The sequence below is a fragment of the Leptopilina boulardi genome, unplaced genomic scaffold (genome assembly GCF_019393585.1).
Source record: "Leptopilina boulardi isolate dan_hultmark-lab unplaced genomic scaffold, ZJU_Lbou_2.1 LbouV2_116, whole genome shotgun sequence".
Taxonomy (NCBI): Eukaryota; Metazoa; Arthropoda; class Insecta; order Hymenoptera; family Figitidae; genus Leptopilina; species Leptopilina boulardi.
The window spans coordinates 229901-250675 of record NW_026137659.1 but is presented as its reverse complement, the minus strand read 5'-3'; the positions used below and the strand labels follow the sequence as shown (position 1 = coordinate 250675).

The window sequence follows — 20775 nt, the reverse complement described above, 5'->3', positions numbered from 1 at the left end:
AAACATAAATAAATTTTTATAATAAGTTTTTCTAAAACAATAAAAGAAGTATTTGAATGATATTTAGAAAAAAAAAGAAAACGTTTGAGGAAAAAATCTAGAAAGAAAGAAAACTAGAGAATTTTAAAATCGGTAGTGAAAGTAGGTAAATAAAAAATTTAAGAAAATAAAAATTCGAAGAAATTGAAAAAAAAACTAGAATTTTATAAATTTAAAACAGAAAGAGAATTTGTAGGAAAAATGGAAATAAAAAAAAAAACACAAAAATTCTAGAAAAAATGTGAAATTCAAGGAAATACAATGTTAAAGAAAAAAAAATCGACAATTTTTGAAATTTAAAAAAATTAAAGATAAATTTTTGGGACAAAATCGTTATAAAAATTTTTTAATTTATATATGGGGGATCCCAGGTGAAGTGATCAGGGTACAAAAATAAATTTCACTTTTTCGCGGTGAAAGGTGTGATATTTTTTTTTCTTTTTGTTTCATCGAAAACTGAAGTTTTTTCCTACAAAAATATATAGTTGAATGTTATTAAACATTAATATGTTTAAATATTGATAATTAATATTTTTGGCTTTTTTGACAATTTTTGGATATTTTTAATCATTTTTTACTATTTTTCAATATTTAAACATTCCTATCCCATTTTTTCAACTATATATATATATATATATATCGTACCTTTCACTCCGAAAAAGTCAAATTTATTTTTGAGTTACATTTTTTTTGGTCAAAATTTTTTTTTTTCAAAAATGCATATTACTAATCGAAAGAGCATTAAAAAAGCTTTTGAAACTGATATTGATGAAAAAATTTTATTTTGATATTTAAGAGAAATAAAAGAATTACAAGAAAAAACCATTTTTTCCCATTTGATCACTTCACTATATATAAAAAATACAAATTAAAATTATTTAAAAATAAAAACATGTTTTAAAAATAAATTTTTTGAATTAACCCATATCGGATATCAGTTCTACTGGTAGAACACTAGAATTCTATTATTCTAAACATACTTAAAAATGTAAATGGAATAATTAAGGGCGTCCAATTGTTTTAAAGACAGTTTTCCAGACATTTTTTTTTTAGAATTTTTTTTGAAAGGAAACTACTGGAGATTTTTTTTTTTTCAAATCTTTCACCTATTTATTTTTGTTTATTTTTTAATATTGTGTAGAGTAATATTTTTAAAAACAATTTTTTAAAATTCTCAATCGATGCCGTGTGAATTTTGCACACAATTTGAAATTCAAAAAAATTAAAAACTCTTTTAAAAAAATTTACGTTGAATGAAAAATATTGATAAAGTAGGGAAAAAAATTCAATTTTTCGGAAAAACAAAAAAAAAAAATTTTTTTTCTCAAAAAAAGACCACCTTTTTTTTGTTCCAAATTTTCAAGATTTATTTGTTATTACTACTTACCAAATTTTAAAGGGTTTTTGTTGACTCTTGATCAAACTAAAATTGTAAACTAGTGTTCGACTAATCGAATAGTCCGATATGGGTTATTAAAAAAAAAAAAAAAAAAAAAAAATGACGAAAAAAAAAATACGAAAAAATGTAAATTTACTCACCTAACTGTGTCATGGTATGTTTTGCTAAGAGTAACATGATGGACGACTTTATTTTGTTTGGAATGAGAACTGCTGAGATTGCTTGTGAGAATGGAGGCACCTGGAGTGCTTTCTTGAACATGATGATGACCACCGGAAGCCAAGGTTTGATCGTTCGAATGTACTGCGTCGTCAAAAGGCGGGGGCGGGGTGGAACAGGCGGAAGGAAGGGTGCCACCTACAAAAAGCGTGCTACAATTAGCCCTAAGAACAATGGATTTAAAAAAAAAAACAACAACAAAGACAACAATTAAAACTAAAAGAAACAGGTCAATCCTAGAAGCACAGGATTTAAATCGTAAAACTTTTTACCTTTTTTTTTATTTTTTTATTTTTTTGAAATCAAAAATTCAATGATTATTTGCAGTTTTCAATTAAAAAAAAAAAAAAAGAAATATTGTCACTTTTTAGATTTTACACAAAATTACAAACAGGAAATTCACAACAAAATATCTAAAATTAATATAGTAATTAATAAAATAGAAAAATTTAACATCAACGATTTAGATTGTTCTTTTTTTTTTAAATATTCAGAGAATAGAATTTTTTAAATGCATATTGTCCCTGAATATTTAAAATATTTTTAATATGATTAAACAAATATTCATACAGGAATTTTAGGTGTGAACGAATAGTGCAATAAATTGGAGAAACAAATGAAGTGCAATTACAAAACAAATTCAATCTAGAGAAATAATTAATTTATTGAATTTTTATTCTATTCTATAAAAGGGACATAATAAGCTAACTACTTAGGAAATTACACTCAGATAATATAAATTTTTGTGAATCAAAAAAAATTTCCCATGTATCAAAAAAAAAAAAAAAAAAAAAAAAAAAAAAAAAAAAAAAAAAAAAAAAATGTTTTTTCATTTAATGAAATCTTCAAAAACAAAGAAATATTTTTCAATTTCTAGAAATGTGTTCTTTGAATTAGAAGAAAAAGTTTTTTTTCACTACAATTTTGTATTTCAAGAAAAAAAAACTCACTTTTTGCATTAATCAATTTTTCAATTTATAAAAATATGTTTTTTATAATAATTAATATTTTTATTTTAACAATATAATAATTATTTATCAAATTTTTTTTTTTCTTCAAAGTCAGTTATAAAAAAAATTAATAACATCATATTTTTAAAATATTAATTATCTAAAAAAAACAAACTTATAAGTTTTTTAAATGACATGAATTTTTCGTTTGCAGCAATTCAAAAATGCAGAGAAACCATTATTTTAATTCAAAAGAATTTTTTTCCGAGTGTAAATTTACCTATATATTATAGAATAATTTCAAATTGAACATTATTATAAGTTGACTAATAAATTCTAAAATATTTGTTTATTATTTTTATTTGTTTTGTATTCATTCACAAATTTTAATTACAAATTATTTAAAACTGAAAATTCACGAAACATAGATCTACATGCAAAAAAAAAAAAAAAAATGGGAGTTTCGAGAAAATGCAATTTTTTTTTCTGTGTTAAAAACTGAATAAATTTTCAAATTAAATGATTTTGTGAGATATTTTTTCAATTTCTTACTTTTATTTTCTTTTTATCTTTTAATATTTAAGACATGTCACAATTTTTCAATTTTTAAAATATTTTATAATTTATTTATATAAATATTTATTTAAAATATAATATATATTAAAAAATTATCAACGGATAATTTAATTCATTCATTAATTATAATTTATTATTATTATTTGTTTGCAATTCTCACTTGGTCGTTAAATAGTCTTATTAATAATCTCAGTTAATTCTGTTTAAAAAATCAAAAATTTTTTTTATAAAAAATAATACACACAAATTATTTAAAAAAAAAAAACATTAACTTTTGCAAAATTTCTTTTTGAAATGAAAATGATTTTTTAAAAATTCATGTATTATTGTGCTGGAAAAATTATTGAAAAAAAAATCAAAATTTGCACCAAAATATTTATAGAAAAAAACGATTTTAATTTTCTACTTAAAAAAAATAATTAAATAAAATCATAAATTACAATATTTTATACAGAATTAACTCAGATTGATTTACAATTACTAAATTTACTATTATTATTATTATTATTATTATTATTATTATTATTATTATTATTATTAATTAATAATAATATTATATGATTAATTAATATCATTACTGATCACAAATTTAAACCTAGTGATTAAAAAGTTAATATTTTTTATGTGAAATCCTCTGTCTCTATCCTTTTAATATTTCATGTTTTTAAAAAGTTTATATCAAAATGATTATTATTTATAATTATCTAGAATTAGTTGTTAGATAAATTTGATTCTTTTTTTTATGAAAATCTTTTTCTAGATTAATATTAATAATTAATAATATTTTATACCTATGTATTTTTATTTCAGTCATCGACTTATTATTTGGACACTTGTGACACATTCTGACTTTATTGGTTCGAGATAATAAAATTTATCGAATTAGAAATTTTCTTTTTCTTTTTTCAGGTTAAAAAAATTTCAAAAAAAAAAAAAAAATGATGAAACATCTCAATCCTTATATTGTATAATAAAATCTACCCTTAAAGAAAATTCAGGCCTCGGATTGACTTTAAGGCACAAAAAAAGTCGCTTTAGTCGATTTATATTTCCCAAAAAAAGTCGAAAAAGTCGATTTTTTAATTTTAACAAAATTTAATTGATTAATAAAATATTTTACTTTAAATAACTGATGTTATTAGATATTAAATTCATTTTATTAATTCTGTAACGATAATAATTCTATAAAAATATTATCAAGAACATTTATTTCTAATATTTTAGAATCGAACTAATTGTAAGACAAATTTTCAAAATTTTATTTAAGTATAGGACAAATTTCTTTAAAAAAAAATTTTTGAAGAGTTAAAGTTGAAATTTTTAGAAATAATTGAATTTCAAAAGATTTTGTTAATTTTCAGATAATAATTAAATTTTAAAAAACTAAAAATAATTTATCAAATAATTTTAGATCATATTTTTTAAAAGTAAATGAATTTTCAAAGATGTACAATTTTGATTTTTGAAATTAATTGAAGTTAAAGTGATTTTAAAATTTTTAATTTTTGACGATTTCACTTAAAAATTTATTAGAAATTTGCAGACAAAAATACAATAATTTGAAAACTTTTTAAGCGAAAAAAAGTTTTAGATAGATGAATTTTCGAAGAATATTATAAAAATCATTTAAAAATAATTAAATTTTAGGAGATTTATAATTGAAATTATTAAATATGAAAAAATTTTAAATGAAAAATTTTAGAAATAATTAAATTTTAGAAGATTTTAAATTGAAATTTTTGAAAATAATTGAATTTCAAAAAGAAATTGTGTTAAATTTCAGACAATAATTATAATAATAGAAATTTCTAGTAATTTCTGTTGAAGAAGAATTTATTAGAAATCACATAAAAAAAATTGTATTCCAAAAGTTTTTAATTGAAAATTACTTTCAGATAATTGAATTTTCGAAGAATATTATATAAATCATTAAAAATAATTGAAATTTTTGCAAATAATTAAATTTCAAGTGATTTTGAATTAAAATTTTTTAATAATTTTATTTGCTAAAAATTTTAATTGAAAAATAGTTTAAGATCATTGAATTTGTGAAGAATTTTATTAAAATTATTAAAAATAATTAATTTAGTTAAGAATTTTTCTTAAAAATTTGTTAAATAATTGAAATAAAGATGATTTGAAGAAGATCTGCATTGTATACTAAAAAAATGTATTTTGTTTAAAAATTTTGTAAAAAAAAAAAGTCGGAAAAAGTCGTATAATCCAAGGCCTGAAAATTATATACTCGATTATAAATTTTCTTTAAAATCGAAAATTCAAAATTTTTTTTCATCAATTTAATAAATAATATATTAAAATTTATAAATACGAGTATTGGAATGACCATGCAGAAAAGAAAAATTCGGCAGTCGCATGCTATCAATATCAATATTTTTTCTTTGTCGATTAATTATTGTATCGGATTTTTTTAAATCCATTAAATTTTCACGTTGACGCGAATAATTCTCATTTTCACCATTGTCACGAAATTTTAATGCATTATTGTCACAAATTTGAAAAACTGGTCGATGACGCCCTAAACGATTGCCAAATTGTATTTCAATTTTTTCCCGTTCACTTGTAGCAGTTCCTTGAATATTGTCTTTACATTCATTTAATTCGACACGTGACAATTTTTTTTCATTCGTTGGAATGGGAGCTAATTTTTTTTTCTTTCTACTCATACGTTTTTCAATTATTTTATGTTTCAATAAACTTTGTCGTCTTAATGATACACTCCAATTTTTTTGCATTGTTTCATTTTGTTTTAAATAAGAATTATCTTCAATTTTGTCAGAATTTTCGAAATTAATTTTATTTTCAATTTTCTTATTTCCATAGTCGACATTTTTTTCTTTAATTTTCAATTTTTGTCTTTTAAATTCAAATTTTTTTCTTCCAAATTTTAAATCTTTTTCTCGAAATTTTGGAATTATTTCTCTAATTTCAAGATTCATTGCTCCTTCGCTCTCTTCTTTTTTCTTCTCATTTTCTTTTCGACGAATTTTCTCATAATAAGTCTCGGAGAGTTTTTTGTCCTTTCGCGACAATTTGATATTCCTAAGATCGGAATTTTGGCCAGGATTGATGAAATTGGTGAATTTTTGAAATTTACTCGGTTGTGATAGTTCCTCGTCATTGAGACATTTTTTCACTTCTCTATGAAAATGATTAATCGATGAATCACTCTCGTTTTTATGATGATGTCGTCTCGCCGGTCTAAATGGACATGGACTACTGCGTAAATAATAAAAATTATCAATTTTTTCAACACTGACAAATTCATCATTATCAATATAAGGATTTGATTTTTGGACAATATTCTTTTGTGCAGACATATTCATTTGGAACTGCGACAAGTGAACATTATCGTAAAATGAAAAACGAGAATCATTAAATTCGGCCCATTGGGCTTTTGATATTGTTGGCGGGGAATTTTTTTGGAATTTTTGGATTTCATGCAAAGGTCCCTGATTATTGGAGACGAATGAATTGAGAGATTTTATTGTTGTTGCATGCAACAAGACGGAATTTGCTTCACCTCGGCCGGATATTGTTGTTGATGATGACGATGCAGCATTTGTAGTGCGTTGATCATCGGTTCTTGGACGACCACTTCCACGAGGAGGCACTGGAGGTGGTACTTTACCGGAGGGCACGATGTTAGGATTTGGGGGACTTGCGGCTGTTCTACCCTTAAGAACCGCCGGATAACTGGCCTTTATTGTTGACGATGATTCGATGACTGACGTCAATGGTGGAGGACTTATTGGACCCGAGGAGACATTCACGGGTGTCGAGGTGGCAATTGGGACTGAGTTGTTTGTTATTGCAGGCCCACCACCACAAGTAACCACCGGCTCCGTGGGACTTGTTACTTTTTTTTTTTTTTTGACAATATGATTGACGAGAGGACACACGTGAGACAGAGAGAAAAAAAAGAGAGAAACAAAAGCCATGAGAATGCGATTAGTGAATTTTTATATAATATGGATTTTAATTCGTTGGAACAAGAATAATAATTATTATTTTTATTTCTATTATTATTATTATTATTATTATTATTATTATTATTATTATTGTTTTTAACAGAGAACTAAAAATAAATTTAAAATTTATTTCACCCAAATTCGAAAAAATCCAGTTGTTCAATTTTCGAAAAAAATTATTTTTATGTTAAAATTTTTTTTCAAATAATAATTAGGTAATAAACATTTTGTGTTTTTTTTTTTTTTTTAGAAGTTAGTGAACAATATTCTAATTTTTATCCAATTTTTATAAATAATTACTCAATTTTTTCTTTGAAAGATTCTCTAAATTTTATAATTTTGTACTTTTGTTAAATAATGGTTTGTTTAAAAAATATAAAAAAATTTTCTTTGCTTATAGTATTAGCTTTTGAACAAAATATTGTTTATAAAATTCAACGAACAGAATATTGTTAAAAATCTTTCAAAAAATAAATAAATAAAATGAACTATTGTTGATAAAAATTACAATTGTTCGCGCACCAACTTTAAATAAAAAAGAACATAAAAAATGAAATAACAATAATTATTTAACAACAAATTATTAAAGTTCAAAATAATTTATATTGAAAATCATACATATAACTGAATCTTTCAAAATTTGATAAAATTAATTTTATTTATAATTTTTTTTTTTGTTTTTAGAGAAGAAAAGAAAAATTTTTTTCAAAAAAAAAAATCCAGAATTTTGAATTCTGAAAAATGAAAAGGGATAAAAAAAAAGTTTAAGAGAAAATAAAAAAAAAATCGATATGAAATTTAAAAAAAAAACAGAAAATTTTTTAAATTACAAAAGGAGAATTTGAAGGAAAATATTTTGAAAATGAATAAAAAATAAAAAAACAAAAAAAAACAGATAGGTATTTAGAAAATGAAGAGACAAGAGATCTCAGAGAAAAAATATATAAAAAAAAAATACAAAATTTCTGAAGAAAAGAAAAGTTCAAAAAAAAATCGAAAATTTTTCATACTGAAATTAAACAAATTTAGAATTTGAAGGAAAAATTGATAAAGAATTTAAAAAACTCGAGAATTTTAGAAATTCTCATAAAATAAAAAGAGAATCGCATGGAAAATTGAAAAAAAAAAATTAAAATTTGAGGAAAAATTGAATGAAAAATTTATCTCATTTTAAAATCAAAGTTTTGGAGCCTATAATATTTCGGTTTTCTATTATTTTTGTTCCAACGAATTAATTTCCTTTTTTTATGTTAATAGTAATTTTTATAAAAAATTTATTTATCTCGTTCAATAATAAGTGAAGATTTTTAATTTCTCAATTAAAATATTTTATTTAAAAAAAGCAATGAAATGATGTTTTACTAAATAAAATATTCCTAAAAAAAATAAATATTGTTATTGTATTTAACAAAACTCATTGATTATGTACTGTAATTGTATTTAAAAAATCGGAATATTCAAATGAAAAAATTAAATTATTTTAGTAATAAAATTATAATTTAAATATAATTATTTTTTTTTTAACTTTTTGAAATATAAATCATGTAAAGGAAAATAATTTTTTTTTTCATTAAAGTTTAAATATTAGTGAAACAAAAATTACAAATTTTGAAAAATCAAAGTGCAAAAAAAAATTTATTTGTTATTATTGTTAATAGTATTAGAATATAGAGAAATTAGAAAAGATTTTCGTGCAGCATCCGCATTAATTATTATGAAAAAAAAATGAATGAATATGAATTTAGGTTATTTTAAATGAAGTAAATGTAAATGAATTTTTTTTTTAGCAGGAAACTCACCAGGCTTTGTGGGTGATGTAGCATGCATAGTTGAACTTCCAGTTGCCGCCACCACTAAACCACCATGTAATATCAAACCATTACCGCCAAATTTTGTTTTTATTTTTTAAATTTTTAATTCCACACAACAAGCAAATAAAAAAAAAATTAATTAAATTAAATATTATGTATTTCGAATTTTTCAAATTAATTTTGAAATTCGACAATATATCTCAAAAGATAATTATCGTAAAGAGATTTTAATGTGAATCTTTTCAAAATATAAAAAAAAACATTTCCTTTTTTAAAATTAATAATATTGATAAAATTAAAGAGTCGTTAACATTTTTCAATTAACTGACAAAAATGAAATGATTAACAATTTTTTCCGGTGCAATACAATGACAACGAAAATTAAATTTCTTTTTAAGAAATTGATAAAATAATTAAATATATAAATATTTTTTTTTTTTGAAGGATTTTAAATAAGTGGATTTTATGGTGGCGAGGACGTCACAGGAAAATTCACACAGACAGTATTTACATGATCATTGATATCGGGAAGAACGATGAAGGTGTTTGACAATGGAATTGCATTATTTGATATTTTTTCATTGCAGCATTTTTCAGTTTCTTTATCTTCATCGTAAATGATAAATAAATTTAATTTTTAAAATAAAGTGATCAAATATTTTGAAATTGAGAGTATAATATGTACAATTAAAATAACATCTCATGAGAATGTATTAAAAAATTAAAAATTAAATTAAAAATTTAAATTATAATATTTCAATTTCAATATAATTTAAATTTTAAATTTTGCTGTTTCTAAAATTTTTAATTTCTTACAGTCTCATATAATTTAGATAATAATTTTTAATTCATTGAAATTTGAATTTACGAAAGTTTATACGATTTCTAAAATAGAAATACGATTTTAATTTTAATATCAAAAAAATAAAAAAAAAAATATTTAGTTTTTAATTGATAAGAATTTCACTTACCCGTCGAATCAAAATCGACTTCCAATGGCCTCAGAGGTCTTGAAATGCTTTTCCTTTTTGACGGAGAATGTTTCAAAGCTGTAACAAAAAATTAATCAGTGTTTTACATTTTGTACATTATTTTTTAAAATTTCTTTTGCAGTTTCATAAATAACGTGTTCTGCAAATTAATTTTTTTAATTTTTATTATATTTCTTAATCAACATATAAGTTTAAGATTATATTTATATATATGTATATAATTCAAACGTATCTGAAACACTGAAAAAAATATTTAAATCATTAATTATAAATATATTTTAAAAAAATTATTTACCATTGATGACAATACCTATATTTATTGCAAATGTAAAAATTAATAATGCTATATTATGAAATGCATAGTATATAAAAAAAATTGTAAACACCTCAAACAAGAAAAAATTCATGATTCCTAATCGTATTAAATATTGTAAATTGATAATATTTACAGAACTTAAACAATTGAAATAAATTAAATACACAAAAAAAAAATAATTTTAAAAACTTATTTAGTGTAATAAAAATTGATTGATTAAAAAATAAATAAAAATAAAATTACAAAAATTATTATCATCAATAAATCCATTCTAATATTCAAATTACTAATAATTAAAATTTTACTAACTTTTTCTATTTAATTTTCAAAGAAAAATTCACGCCAAATAATTTTTGATGATAATAATATACACACAATGTTTTATCTTATTTATAATTAACAATACATTCGTACACAATCATGCGTATATTTCACATTTATTTATTAAAAAAAAGACAAAAAAATAAAATTTATATTCAACTATAAATACAGATAAAATTTTACAGTACTATAACAATTTGAAATAAAAATATTTTAAGGCAGTTCACCAATGACAATCTTTACAAGACAAAATTAAAAAAAAAAAATTTGAAATAAATTTCGACAAAGAATGTCACCACCTTAGAAAATTTTCTCAACTGAATATATAAAACCTGCTAAACTAACATCTATACAATATTTACATATTCAATATTTATCAAAAAAAAAAAATAATAATAATAATAATAATAATTCGCAAAAAAAAAATTTACTTTTATCCTTAATATCTTTATCACTATTTACAATTTAATAAGGGTAGAAGAACGAATTTTCCATTTTTTATCAGATTTTATTGTCACAAAAGGATTCAAAACTTAAAAGTCATTCAACTAAAAATGTCCCTATAATATGCGTAACTATAAAAGCTAAATGAAAATAAAAGCTGCAATTGGCAAAAAGCAGAGCTTTTCAAAAAGACCAAACAGCACAAATTTTTCTAATTATTGAGAAATTTTTTTTTTTTTTTTTGACAAACAGTTGTTAAATTTAAAAATATTAAAAAGTATTAAAATTATTAACAAACAATTTACAATACATAACAAAATTATGAATACAAAAAAAATATAATCACAAGTTTATATAAATATATATAATTCATATTATTCCACGAGAAATTTATCAATTTTCAACATCTTGACATTATCTCAAACTAAAAATTGATTTTATCATCAAATAAAACTAAAATCATCAAAATAACCAAAATTAAAATTAATTTTATCTAAATTTTGAAAGTTGCAGTTGTACAATTTAAAAAAAAATTATTTTTAACCAAAATTTGTTGTCAAATAATAATTATTTAACATTTTGTATTTCTTGTTTAAAGTTAGTAAACAAGGGTAATTTTTTTTCAATAATTATGAACAATAGCTTTATTATTTTTTTTTTTTTGTAACTACAATTCTATTTGTTATTTTGTTTTTTAATAATATTTGGTTTATAAAATATAAAAAAACAAATATTTTACGGAACAATAATTTTTAAACAAAAAATTTTTAAAAACATTTTACAACTAATATAGAGAATTTTTCAAAGAGAAAAATCAGTTATTGTTTGTAAAAATTATAATTGTTTACTAACTATAAACAAAAAATTAAATAATAATTATTATAATAACAAATTTTAAATCATAATAATTTTTTTTTTTAAATTGTTCAATTTGAATTTTTCAAAATTTGTTGAAATCAATTTTCATTATAATTTTATTTGTTGTTAATATTGTTTATTAACTTTAGACAAAACATTAAATAATTACTATTTAACAAAATTTTAACTCATAATTTTTTTTTTAAATTGTACAATTGAATCTTTAAAAATTTGTTAACATCAATTTTATTAATTATACAGTTTTATTTGTTGTTAATTGTTTACTAACTTTAAACAAAAAATTAAATAATATTATTTAACAAAATTTTAACTCATAATTTTTTTTTTAAAATTGTACAATTGAATCTTTAAAAATTTGTTAAAATCAATTTTATTAAGTATATAGTTTTATTTGTTGTTAAAAACAACTCTTTAGTATGAGCTTATGTAATTAGAAAATTACAGAAAATCAACTTTTTGACTGTCAACAATTTTTGAACAATTGTTTCTTATAAATAACAGGCTTCGAAGCGTAGTAAGAGACTAAGAAAAGTATGAAAAAGTATTATTTAAAAAAAAAAAGGATCCCCAAAATTGAAAAAAAAAGTATCAAAATAGTGGCATCTTTAATATAAAGTAAAATTAGTTTTCTAAGTTTGACGTTAAAGTGTAAATATTTAATACAAAATTTTTTTGAACAAATATTTACTCAACAGAATTTTCAAAGTACCGAATTTTTAAATGACAGAATTTTTATTTTACAAAATTTCTCTTTACCCAACTGTATCTTGAAAAGAATTCTAATTTAATCTATTTTTAATTTATTAGAATTCTCAGTAGAATTTTAAATAATTCGAATTTTTAAATCCTAGAACTTGGAATCGGAAGCTTATATAAAATATTTAGTATTTTAAAACAAAACAATTTTAATTAAAAATCTCCAAAAATTCAATTATTTCTATAAATCTTAATCTAAAATTCAAATATTTTTAAAATTTGTTTCTAAAATTCTTTGCTAATTTAACAATTATTCAATTATTCGAAAAATTCAATTAAATAAAACATTTTTTAATTAAAAATTTTCTAAAATTCAATTACTGTTTGAAACTTTGTTAATAATTTTCAGCAATTATTCTAATTTTCAAAAATTTTAATTCAAAATCTCCTGAAATTTAATTCTTAAAAATTTTGATTCACATTTTTCGTTGAAATAATTATTTCCAACAACTTTAATCAAGATCTTGTCATTTCAATTATTTAAAACATTTTTCAATTCAAAATACTCTAAAATTCAATTATTATTGTCTGAATTTTGGTTAAATTGGAATTATTTAAAAAAAAAAAAACAGTTGGATAAAGAGAAATTTTGTAAAATAAAAATTCTATCAAAAAAAATTTGCCAAATTAAAAATTCTATTGAGTAAAAGGTCGTTCACGCGGTCAATACTAAATCATCAACTTCGCGAGTTTTTAGGAATCAAAAAGTTCGCTAAAATTTAAAATTCTTGAATTCTGATGTCATTTTTAAAATTATTTTTTGAAAAAAGTAGCATTTAGTGGCTATTGACAAAAAAATTAGTAGTAAAAAAAGTAGCCTTGTCGATGAAAACTGAAGTACGCAACGTTTATGATAAACGACTTTTAAAGAAATAATTTTTTAAAATGGAAAATTTTTTTTTACCTAAAAGATATTTCTTGTAGTTTTCATTAATTGACAATAATTATTAAAAAAAAATTTTTTTAGGCAAAAAATTAAAGAATTTTCCATTTTAAAAAATTATTTCTTTAAAAATTGTTTATCGTAAACGTTGCGTACTTCAGTTTCGTCCTTGTTGAAAAAAAGTATCAAAATAGTAAAAAAAAAAAAAATGTATCACTTCGAAGCCTGAAATAAACAATTGTATTATTGAAAAAAAATTGATATTCCGAAACTTTATATCAATAAATAATACTAAAAATTTTCATTCAAATTATTGAAGATTCTCCAAAAAATGATAAATTTCTTATTGAATGACACATTCCTATATATATATATATAATTATATAAATTATATTAAATAAACGAAAAGACAATACAATACAAATAATTGTTTGTGTGGGTTAGATATTAATAATTGTTTTTCTTTTTTTGTTGTAGAAAAATTGAAATAATTAAAATAATTAAATAATGAATTAACGGAGTCGAACTACAAAAAATCTGCAATATTTCGTTTCACCGTCGATGATTTATTTATTTATTTATTATTTTTTTTTTTTTTAAGCGGATATTGACAATGGAGACAGGCAAGCAAGCGTCTTTTAGGAAGATGAAAACAACATCGACAACTGTACAAAAGGGACGAAACAGATGGACAGACAAGAGTTACCTATGTAGCTGGTGACGAGGTTACGGAATTTGCGATGATTCCCCTTTATCTCAGGCAGGTCCACTTTTAGTTTTCATTTTCGAGTTTCGTTCGGTAGCAGGTCAGTTCAAGGAGTTGACACAAAAAGTAGTGCACGGACACAAAAATATTCACATTTAACTAACTTGTATTGTCTAAAATTATCACTTCTTATACGAGACGATCAACAAAAAAAAAAAAAAAAAAAAAGCAAAAAAAATTATTTCTATTCTCTAAATTTTTGTTTAATCAGTTTTTCCCAATAAGAAAAAACAAATTTAATTTCTTATAACGTCAACTTAAGAAGAGAAAAAATTTTTGACAAACAATTTATTTTTCAATTTTTTGTTCCTTTTCGTACAAAAAGCGAAAAAATTACAACCTATTAAAAAAATTTAAAAAAATTTATAATCAGTCTTTAATAATAATTTAGAAAAAAATTTAAATAGAAAGATTATATAAGAAAAAACTAATTCATTTTTTTTTTAATTTCAAATAAAGAAAATAGATCAAAATATTTTTAATAAAATAAAAAAACCAGCTCAAATTTTAATTGCAAATATTTCAACGACTAGCATTTTTTGTTTTTTTTTTTTTTTTTTGTTAATATAAATTATTATATTGTTAATATTAAATTGTTCACTGATTATAGTTTCCAATAAAATTTAATTTACGGAAAATATTTTTGAAAAATATAAAAAATTATTTTTCATTTTAGAAAAATGTAATTCATATTTTTTCGATAAAAATGAGAACAAAATTAAATACTTAAAATATTTCCAATTAAACTTTTATCAGATATTATGTTTCGTTAGGAGAACAATTAATTTTGTGTAAAATAAAATGAAAAAAATGTTATATATATATATATATTGATTAAAAGAGTATTCATGTTATAGGGAGGCTAGTAAATGAAATGTAAGTTATATAACAGGGCAAATGTTTATTGCAAAATATATAAATATGTACATGGGTGCCCACATTGTATAAATAGCTGAATATTTTCATTAAAAAAAAAAAAAAAAAAAAAAAAATTTACTATTTCTACTTTTATCTTCATTCTCTTCGCAATATCGATATTTCCACACTGCGTAAAACGCTTGAGGCATTGTCTGTATTACTGATTAAGGCACAATCGCAAAAAAAAAACAAAAAAAAAAAAACAAAAACGATTAAGTTCCCTGCGTTTTTTTCAAAGAAAATATAATTTCAATATTGTAACATCAAAATAACCGTAGATCGCAGGAAACTGATAAGGCAGTGGCTTTACAATATTTTTTAAAATCTTATAAATTAAAAAAGCAATTCAACCTTAAGTATAATAATTTTGTTTTTCGGAACAATCTTACGACATACAAAATCAAAATCTCAAATAATTATTTTATTCAATTGAAATATTCAATTTTTTTTATAAATCTAAATTAATTTCCAAAGTAATTAATAGATATTAAATATTAATAAATATTTTAAGAAATAAGTTATTCAATTAATTTACTCTTTTTATTCACATATAAAATTTTCCAATAAAAATAATTAATTTAGATTCATTTTTAATTTTCCAAAATCGAAAAATTGTGTCCAAACTGCTATTTATTTAATTATTATTTTATTTTACTTAAATACTTAATTATAATGAATGAAAGTAATTATTTGCAAATAATTATAATAAAATAATTACTGAAAAATTGACACAAAATACTCAGCTATTTCAGTGGACACCAAATTTGTGTTAATAATTTTTTTATTACAAAAAAAAAAAAGAAACATGTAAGAATTTATTAGCGTTTACTTTGTTAATTAAAAACATTCTTTATACAAAAAATAAACGAAAATTTGTTTTGTGTTAGTCATTATGAGCATTAGTCGTTGATAAATTGAAAAAAAAAACCAAGAATTAATAATTTTGTTAAAAAAATACATCAATAAAAATTTTAGCCAGTTAATTATATTACAAAAAATTATTTCTTTATAATTTGAACTTGCAATTAACTAAATAATTTTCTACTTATTTGTCTTCTTTTTTGTTTTTAATTTAATCTTTTTTTCTCTATTTATTATTAATTTTTTTAAAGTCTTTGATAAAATTTTCTATTTATCACTATATAGGTAGTCTTTGATAAAACTAAAAATTCAAAATTATCTATTTTTCTTTATCACCATTTGTCTTTTGATCAACTAAAAATCTCAAAAAATTTATCTATTCGATCATTAAAGCCTTTTAAATTTATGGCAAATTTAATTTTTTTTTTTTAGATATTCATTTACGTAATTTGAGCCTTTTTCAACATCAAATAGTCTAATAATGCGAATTTTCACATTATTTTAATATTAATAATCTAGAATCTCGAAAAATAATGAAAATTATTATTATTTTTTTTTTAGCACTCGATAAATTCTATCGCGAACACCTGAGGATATTGGAAAACGATTGGATAAATCGTTGAAGTACATCAATAATTTGATACACGTTGTTTTTAAATCGTAGAGGTTAAAACTTATACAATTTGTTCTAAAAAATATATATCTAGCTTATAGCTTACTGCACATTAGCCAATAAAGAATTATGTTAACTGACATAATAATCAACAATAAAATATAGTTATTTCGCAAAAAGGGGTGTGGCACAATTTTCATATAATTATCTAAATTTTTTTTTTATACTTTTTAAGCGTCATCATTTTGTAAATTTCTTTAGAAAAAACAAAAATTCCTGTCACCCCAAAACTCTTTTTTTTTACCTAGTTTCTAAGAGGATAAAATACCATTTTCTATGGAATGAATTCACACTTATATGGTTGGATTACGATAAAAAAAAAAAAGTTAATTCTATTAATAAAGAACTAAAAAATAATTAAGTACAGATGAAATCTCTTTTTTAAAAAAGGGATTTTGTCAATAAAGAGATGCAAAATAATTTCAATTTATATAGTCGTAATCGTTGATCCAACCAAAAGTAATAAAAAAAGAAAAAAAAAGTTTAATTCTTGTATATATTTAGATATATATATATATATATAAAAAAAGTTGTAAACCCTCGAGTATTTTAAGAGTGAGCTTTACTGAGCACTAACATGGAAGTTAGATGTGCCACTAATGGCTGATTCGGATTGTACTTACGTGAGGGAATTTTCTTGAAGACTGTTTCTGCCATAAAGTCCTGGAAGCGCTTAGCATAAAAGCCTGGTCTATGTACAGAAACCGTGTCCTAAAATAAAAAAAAAAAAAAATTACAAAATTTATTAAAATTTAAATTTTTCTTGATAAAATTTAAAAAAAAATCCTTTAAAATTTACCCAAAAAAGATAATAATAAAAAAAAAAATATTTTCAACTTATACATTTTATTATTTATTTATTTTTAATTATTTTCAATTATTTTTATTAATTTCATACTTTTTAAATACCTTTTTTTTTTTAATTTTTTGGTAATTTTTTTTTTTTTACTATTTCATTTATTTGTAATTTTAAATTACTTTTATGTAAATATCCTTCTTTTTAACTGATTAAATTAATTTATAAAGAATTATTATTGAAAATAAATTAATTTATGCCACCTGATTGAAATTATAATTTAAAATTAAAAGAAAATATAAAACAATTTTTAATTTACTTACACCATCGTGTATCATTGATTTCCACGTATGTTCAAGTTTCTTTTTGAGCCGGTAACTCTGAAGAATATCAATGATACCCACAAAGAGAAGAAGACGTTCTCCACGCGCATTCCGTGCAGGAATACCACCAGGACTGTGAAAAATTAAAAGATTGACAAATATTTATCTATGATAATTATAAAAAAAATACCTAAACAAGTAGAATTCTAATTTTTTTCTTTAAAAAAATATTTCCCAATCCAATTCATTTATTTCTATTGGAATGAATATGTAAATAATTATATAATTTCCCATGAATCAAAAATTAATTAAATTACAATTTCCACAAAAAATAGAAAATAAAATACAAATAAACAAAATTATAATAAGAAAATAATTTCTGAATTTACTAAAGAAAAACAAATTATTGTATTTTTTAATTAAGTTTGATTTTCTTTTTTTCAACATTCGGTAAATTATAAATTACGAGAGACAAAAAAAAAAAAAGAAAAGTTAATGGGTCAAATACATTATTTCATCTATAAATTATTAAGGCCCCCTATTTTTAGAAAAATCTTATTATTCATAATTTTTATTTTATTTAGAAACGGGTCAAATAATAATCATTTTTTAATATCCGTACAATTAAGGGTGTCCAGCGCTTTTGTCAAATAAAATTCCAGGACTTTTTCAGATTAAAACATTTTTTTTTCAGATATGTATTATTTTAATAAATAATGACAAAAATACATTAAATGTACAAGATTAAATTATTTTAAGTCTCTTTTTATAATAAACTAGTAATAAATAAATTTAGTTTTTTGCATTTTCAAGCTTCGGATCGAATTTAAAGGAAGAAAAAAGTCGTTTTAGTCAATTTACATTACAAGAAAACTAAAAAAAGACGCTTCTTTTATTTTTAAATAAATACAATTAGTTAGTAAATATTTTATTATTATTATCAAACAATTATAATTAGAAATTAAATAAGTTTTATTAATTCCTTGATAAAAATGTTCCATAGGGATATTTTCAAGAAATTTTGTTTACAATATTTCAGAATTAAACTAAGACAAATTTTCAAAAATTCAATTCAGTATAGGACAAATTTTAAAAAATGTTTTAAATAATTAAATTTTTGAAGAACTTCATTAAAATACTATTCAAAAAAATGAATGTAGTAAAAATTTTAGAAATAATTGAAATTTTAAAAAGTAACAATTAAAATTTTTAGAATGAAATAAATTTTTGGAGACTTCAAGTAAAAATTTTTAGAAATAATTGAATTTCAAAAAATTTTAAATTGAAACTCATAAATTTTTATTAATTAATTTTTTTACACAGGTATTTTAGATAATTGAATTTAAAAGGACTTTCAATTGAAAAATATTTTAAATAGTTGAATTTTTAAAGAACTTGATTAAAATTTTAAATATAATTAATTTTGCGAAGAATTCTAGTTAATATTCTTTTAAATAATTCAATTTTGGAAGATTTGAATTTTTTTCTAATAAAGTCGTATTTTCTTTAAAAAAAAAAAATATTTTAAAAAAAGTCGGAAAAGTCACATTTTATTAAATTAAGTTGAAAATAGTCTCATACAGTGGAAAAGAGTCGAAAAAGTCATGCAATCCGAGGTCTGAATTTTGCATAAGAATATGTACATAAAAACGTTTACGAATTTTGTGTTTCCAAACGCGGTTGGAAAAAAATTCTTATACGAAATATGAAAATTCCAGAACCTGATGAAAAATTCAAGAACTTTTCAAGGTTTTCCAGGTAAAAAAAAAAAAAAATTCAAGGACTTTTCCAAATTTTGAATTTTTGGTAAATTACAAATTTTTTAAAGAAAAAATAAAAAAATTAATGTTGTAATTTTTCTGTATAAATTTTGAATTTTCGGTTAATTATAAATGACGTTAAAGAAAAAATAGAAAAGTTAATGTAGTAATTTTTCTGTATATAAATTAAAAGAAAGAAAATAGAAAAAAAAACTACTCACGGAACATCGTCTTCTTCATCAATGGGTTCACTTTCAGCTTGAATACTTTCCATCGCAGTACTATGAGCAACGAGTCTTTGCCGATTTATACTGCGTGATCTATTGAGTGCAGCAGCTCCTATCCTGTCATCTCTTTCGCCGCGTCTTTCAGCTTGAAGGAATCCACCACTATCACAGACATATTCCCCTGCATCATCTTCTGCGCTTGCTGACAATCGTTGTTCCTCCTTAAAAGAACAAAAAAAAGAAAAAAAAACAAAAATCACTATATCAGTATATAATATATATTCAATTATTATATTATACAAGTATATTGTTAAATATTTTATATTATTCATAAATAATTATAATTTCAATAAATAATTTGTTGGTTTAATACTGGCAGTTAATAAATTATAACATTAATAATAATTGAGAAAATTATTATAGAAGTTTATGCTTTTGTTTTTCTGTCTTATTAAACACCGTAAATAAATCAATTTCAATAATTCCAAAAATAAAAGGAGGAAAAAATCGAAAAAGAAAAGAAGAACGAAAATCTTTATAAAAATTCGAGGAAATTAAAAATTTAAATATAAAAATAAAAAGAAAATCGAAAATTTAAAGAAAATAAGTTGTAAAAAGAAAAAAATTGAATAAAAAGTCAATAATGTTAGAAATTTTTTTTTTTTTTAAACGAAAATGTAATTCCGTTTGTAAAAATAATTAAATTTTACGAATTTTCCAAAAATAAAGAAGAATTTGAGGTGAAATATAATATAATTTCCAGGCTTAATTAAATTTCCTTGGCAATTTTACGTTTATCGTTTCTAGATATTCTGTTCATAACTCATTTTTTATTTATCCTCGCTAAAAGATTTTTAAGTTATTTAAATTCTCGCTA

The 20775-nt window shown here is 21.0% G+C and overlaps 1 protein-coding gene across 9 annotated transcripts in view; it reads right to left on the bottom strand.

The window, feature by feature from the left end:
- Nucleotides 1-20775, bottom strand: part of LOC127282842 (phosphatidylinositol 4-phosphate 5-kinase type-1 alpha) — a 41036-nt gene that overhangs the window by 13853 nt on the left and 6408 nt on the right. For 3 of the 9 annotated variants that reach the window (XM_051307419.1, XM_051307379.1, XM_051307410.1), the window contains exons 8-15: nucleotides 19893-20119; nucleotides 17912-18044; nucleotides 17416-17503; nucleotides 14281-14343; nucleotides 9955-10032; nucleotides 8972-9025; nucleotides 6725-7060; nucleotides 1579-1795 (exon numbers count right to left, since the gene is read on the bottom strand). In XM_051307419.1, the coding sequence (XP_051163376.1) occupies nucleotides 1579-1795; nucleotides 6725-7060; nucleotides 8972-9025; nucleotides 9955-10032; nucleotides 14281-14343; nucleotides 17416-17503; nucleotides 17912-18044; nucleotides 19893-20119 (1196 nt within the window). The remainder of the gene's footprint in view (nucleotides 1-1578; nucleotides 1796-6724; nucleotides 7061-8971; nucleotides 9026-9954; nucleotides 10033-14280; nucleotides 14344-17415; nucleotides 17504-17911; nucleotides 18045-19892; nucleotides 20120-20775) is intronic. The other 6 variants (XM_051307388.1, XM_051307394.1, XM_051307429.1 and 3 more) reach the window with 6 other exon arrangements.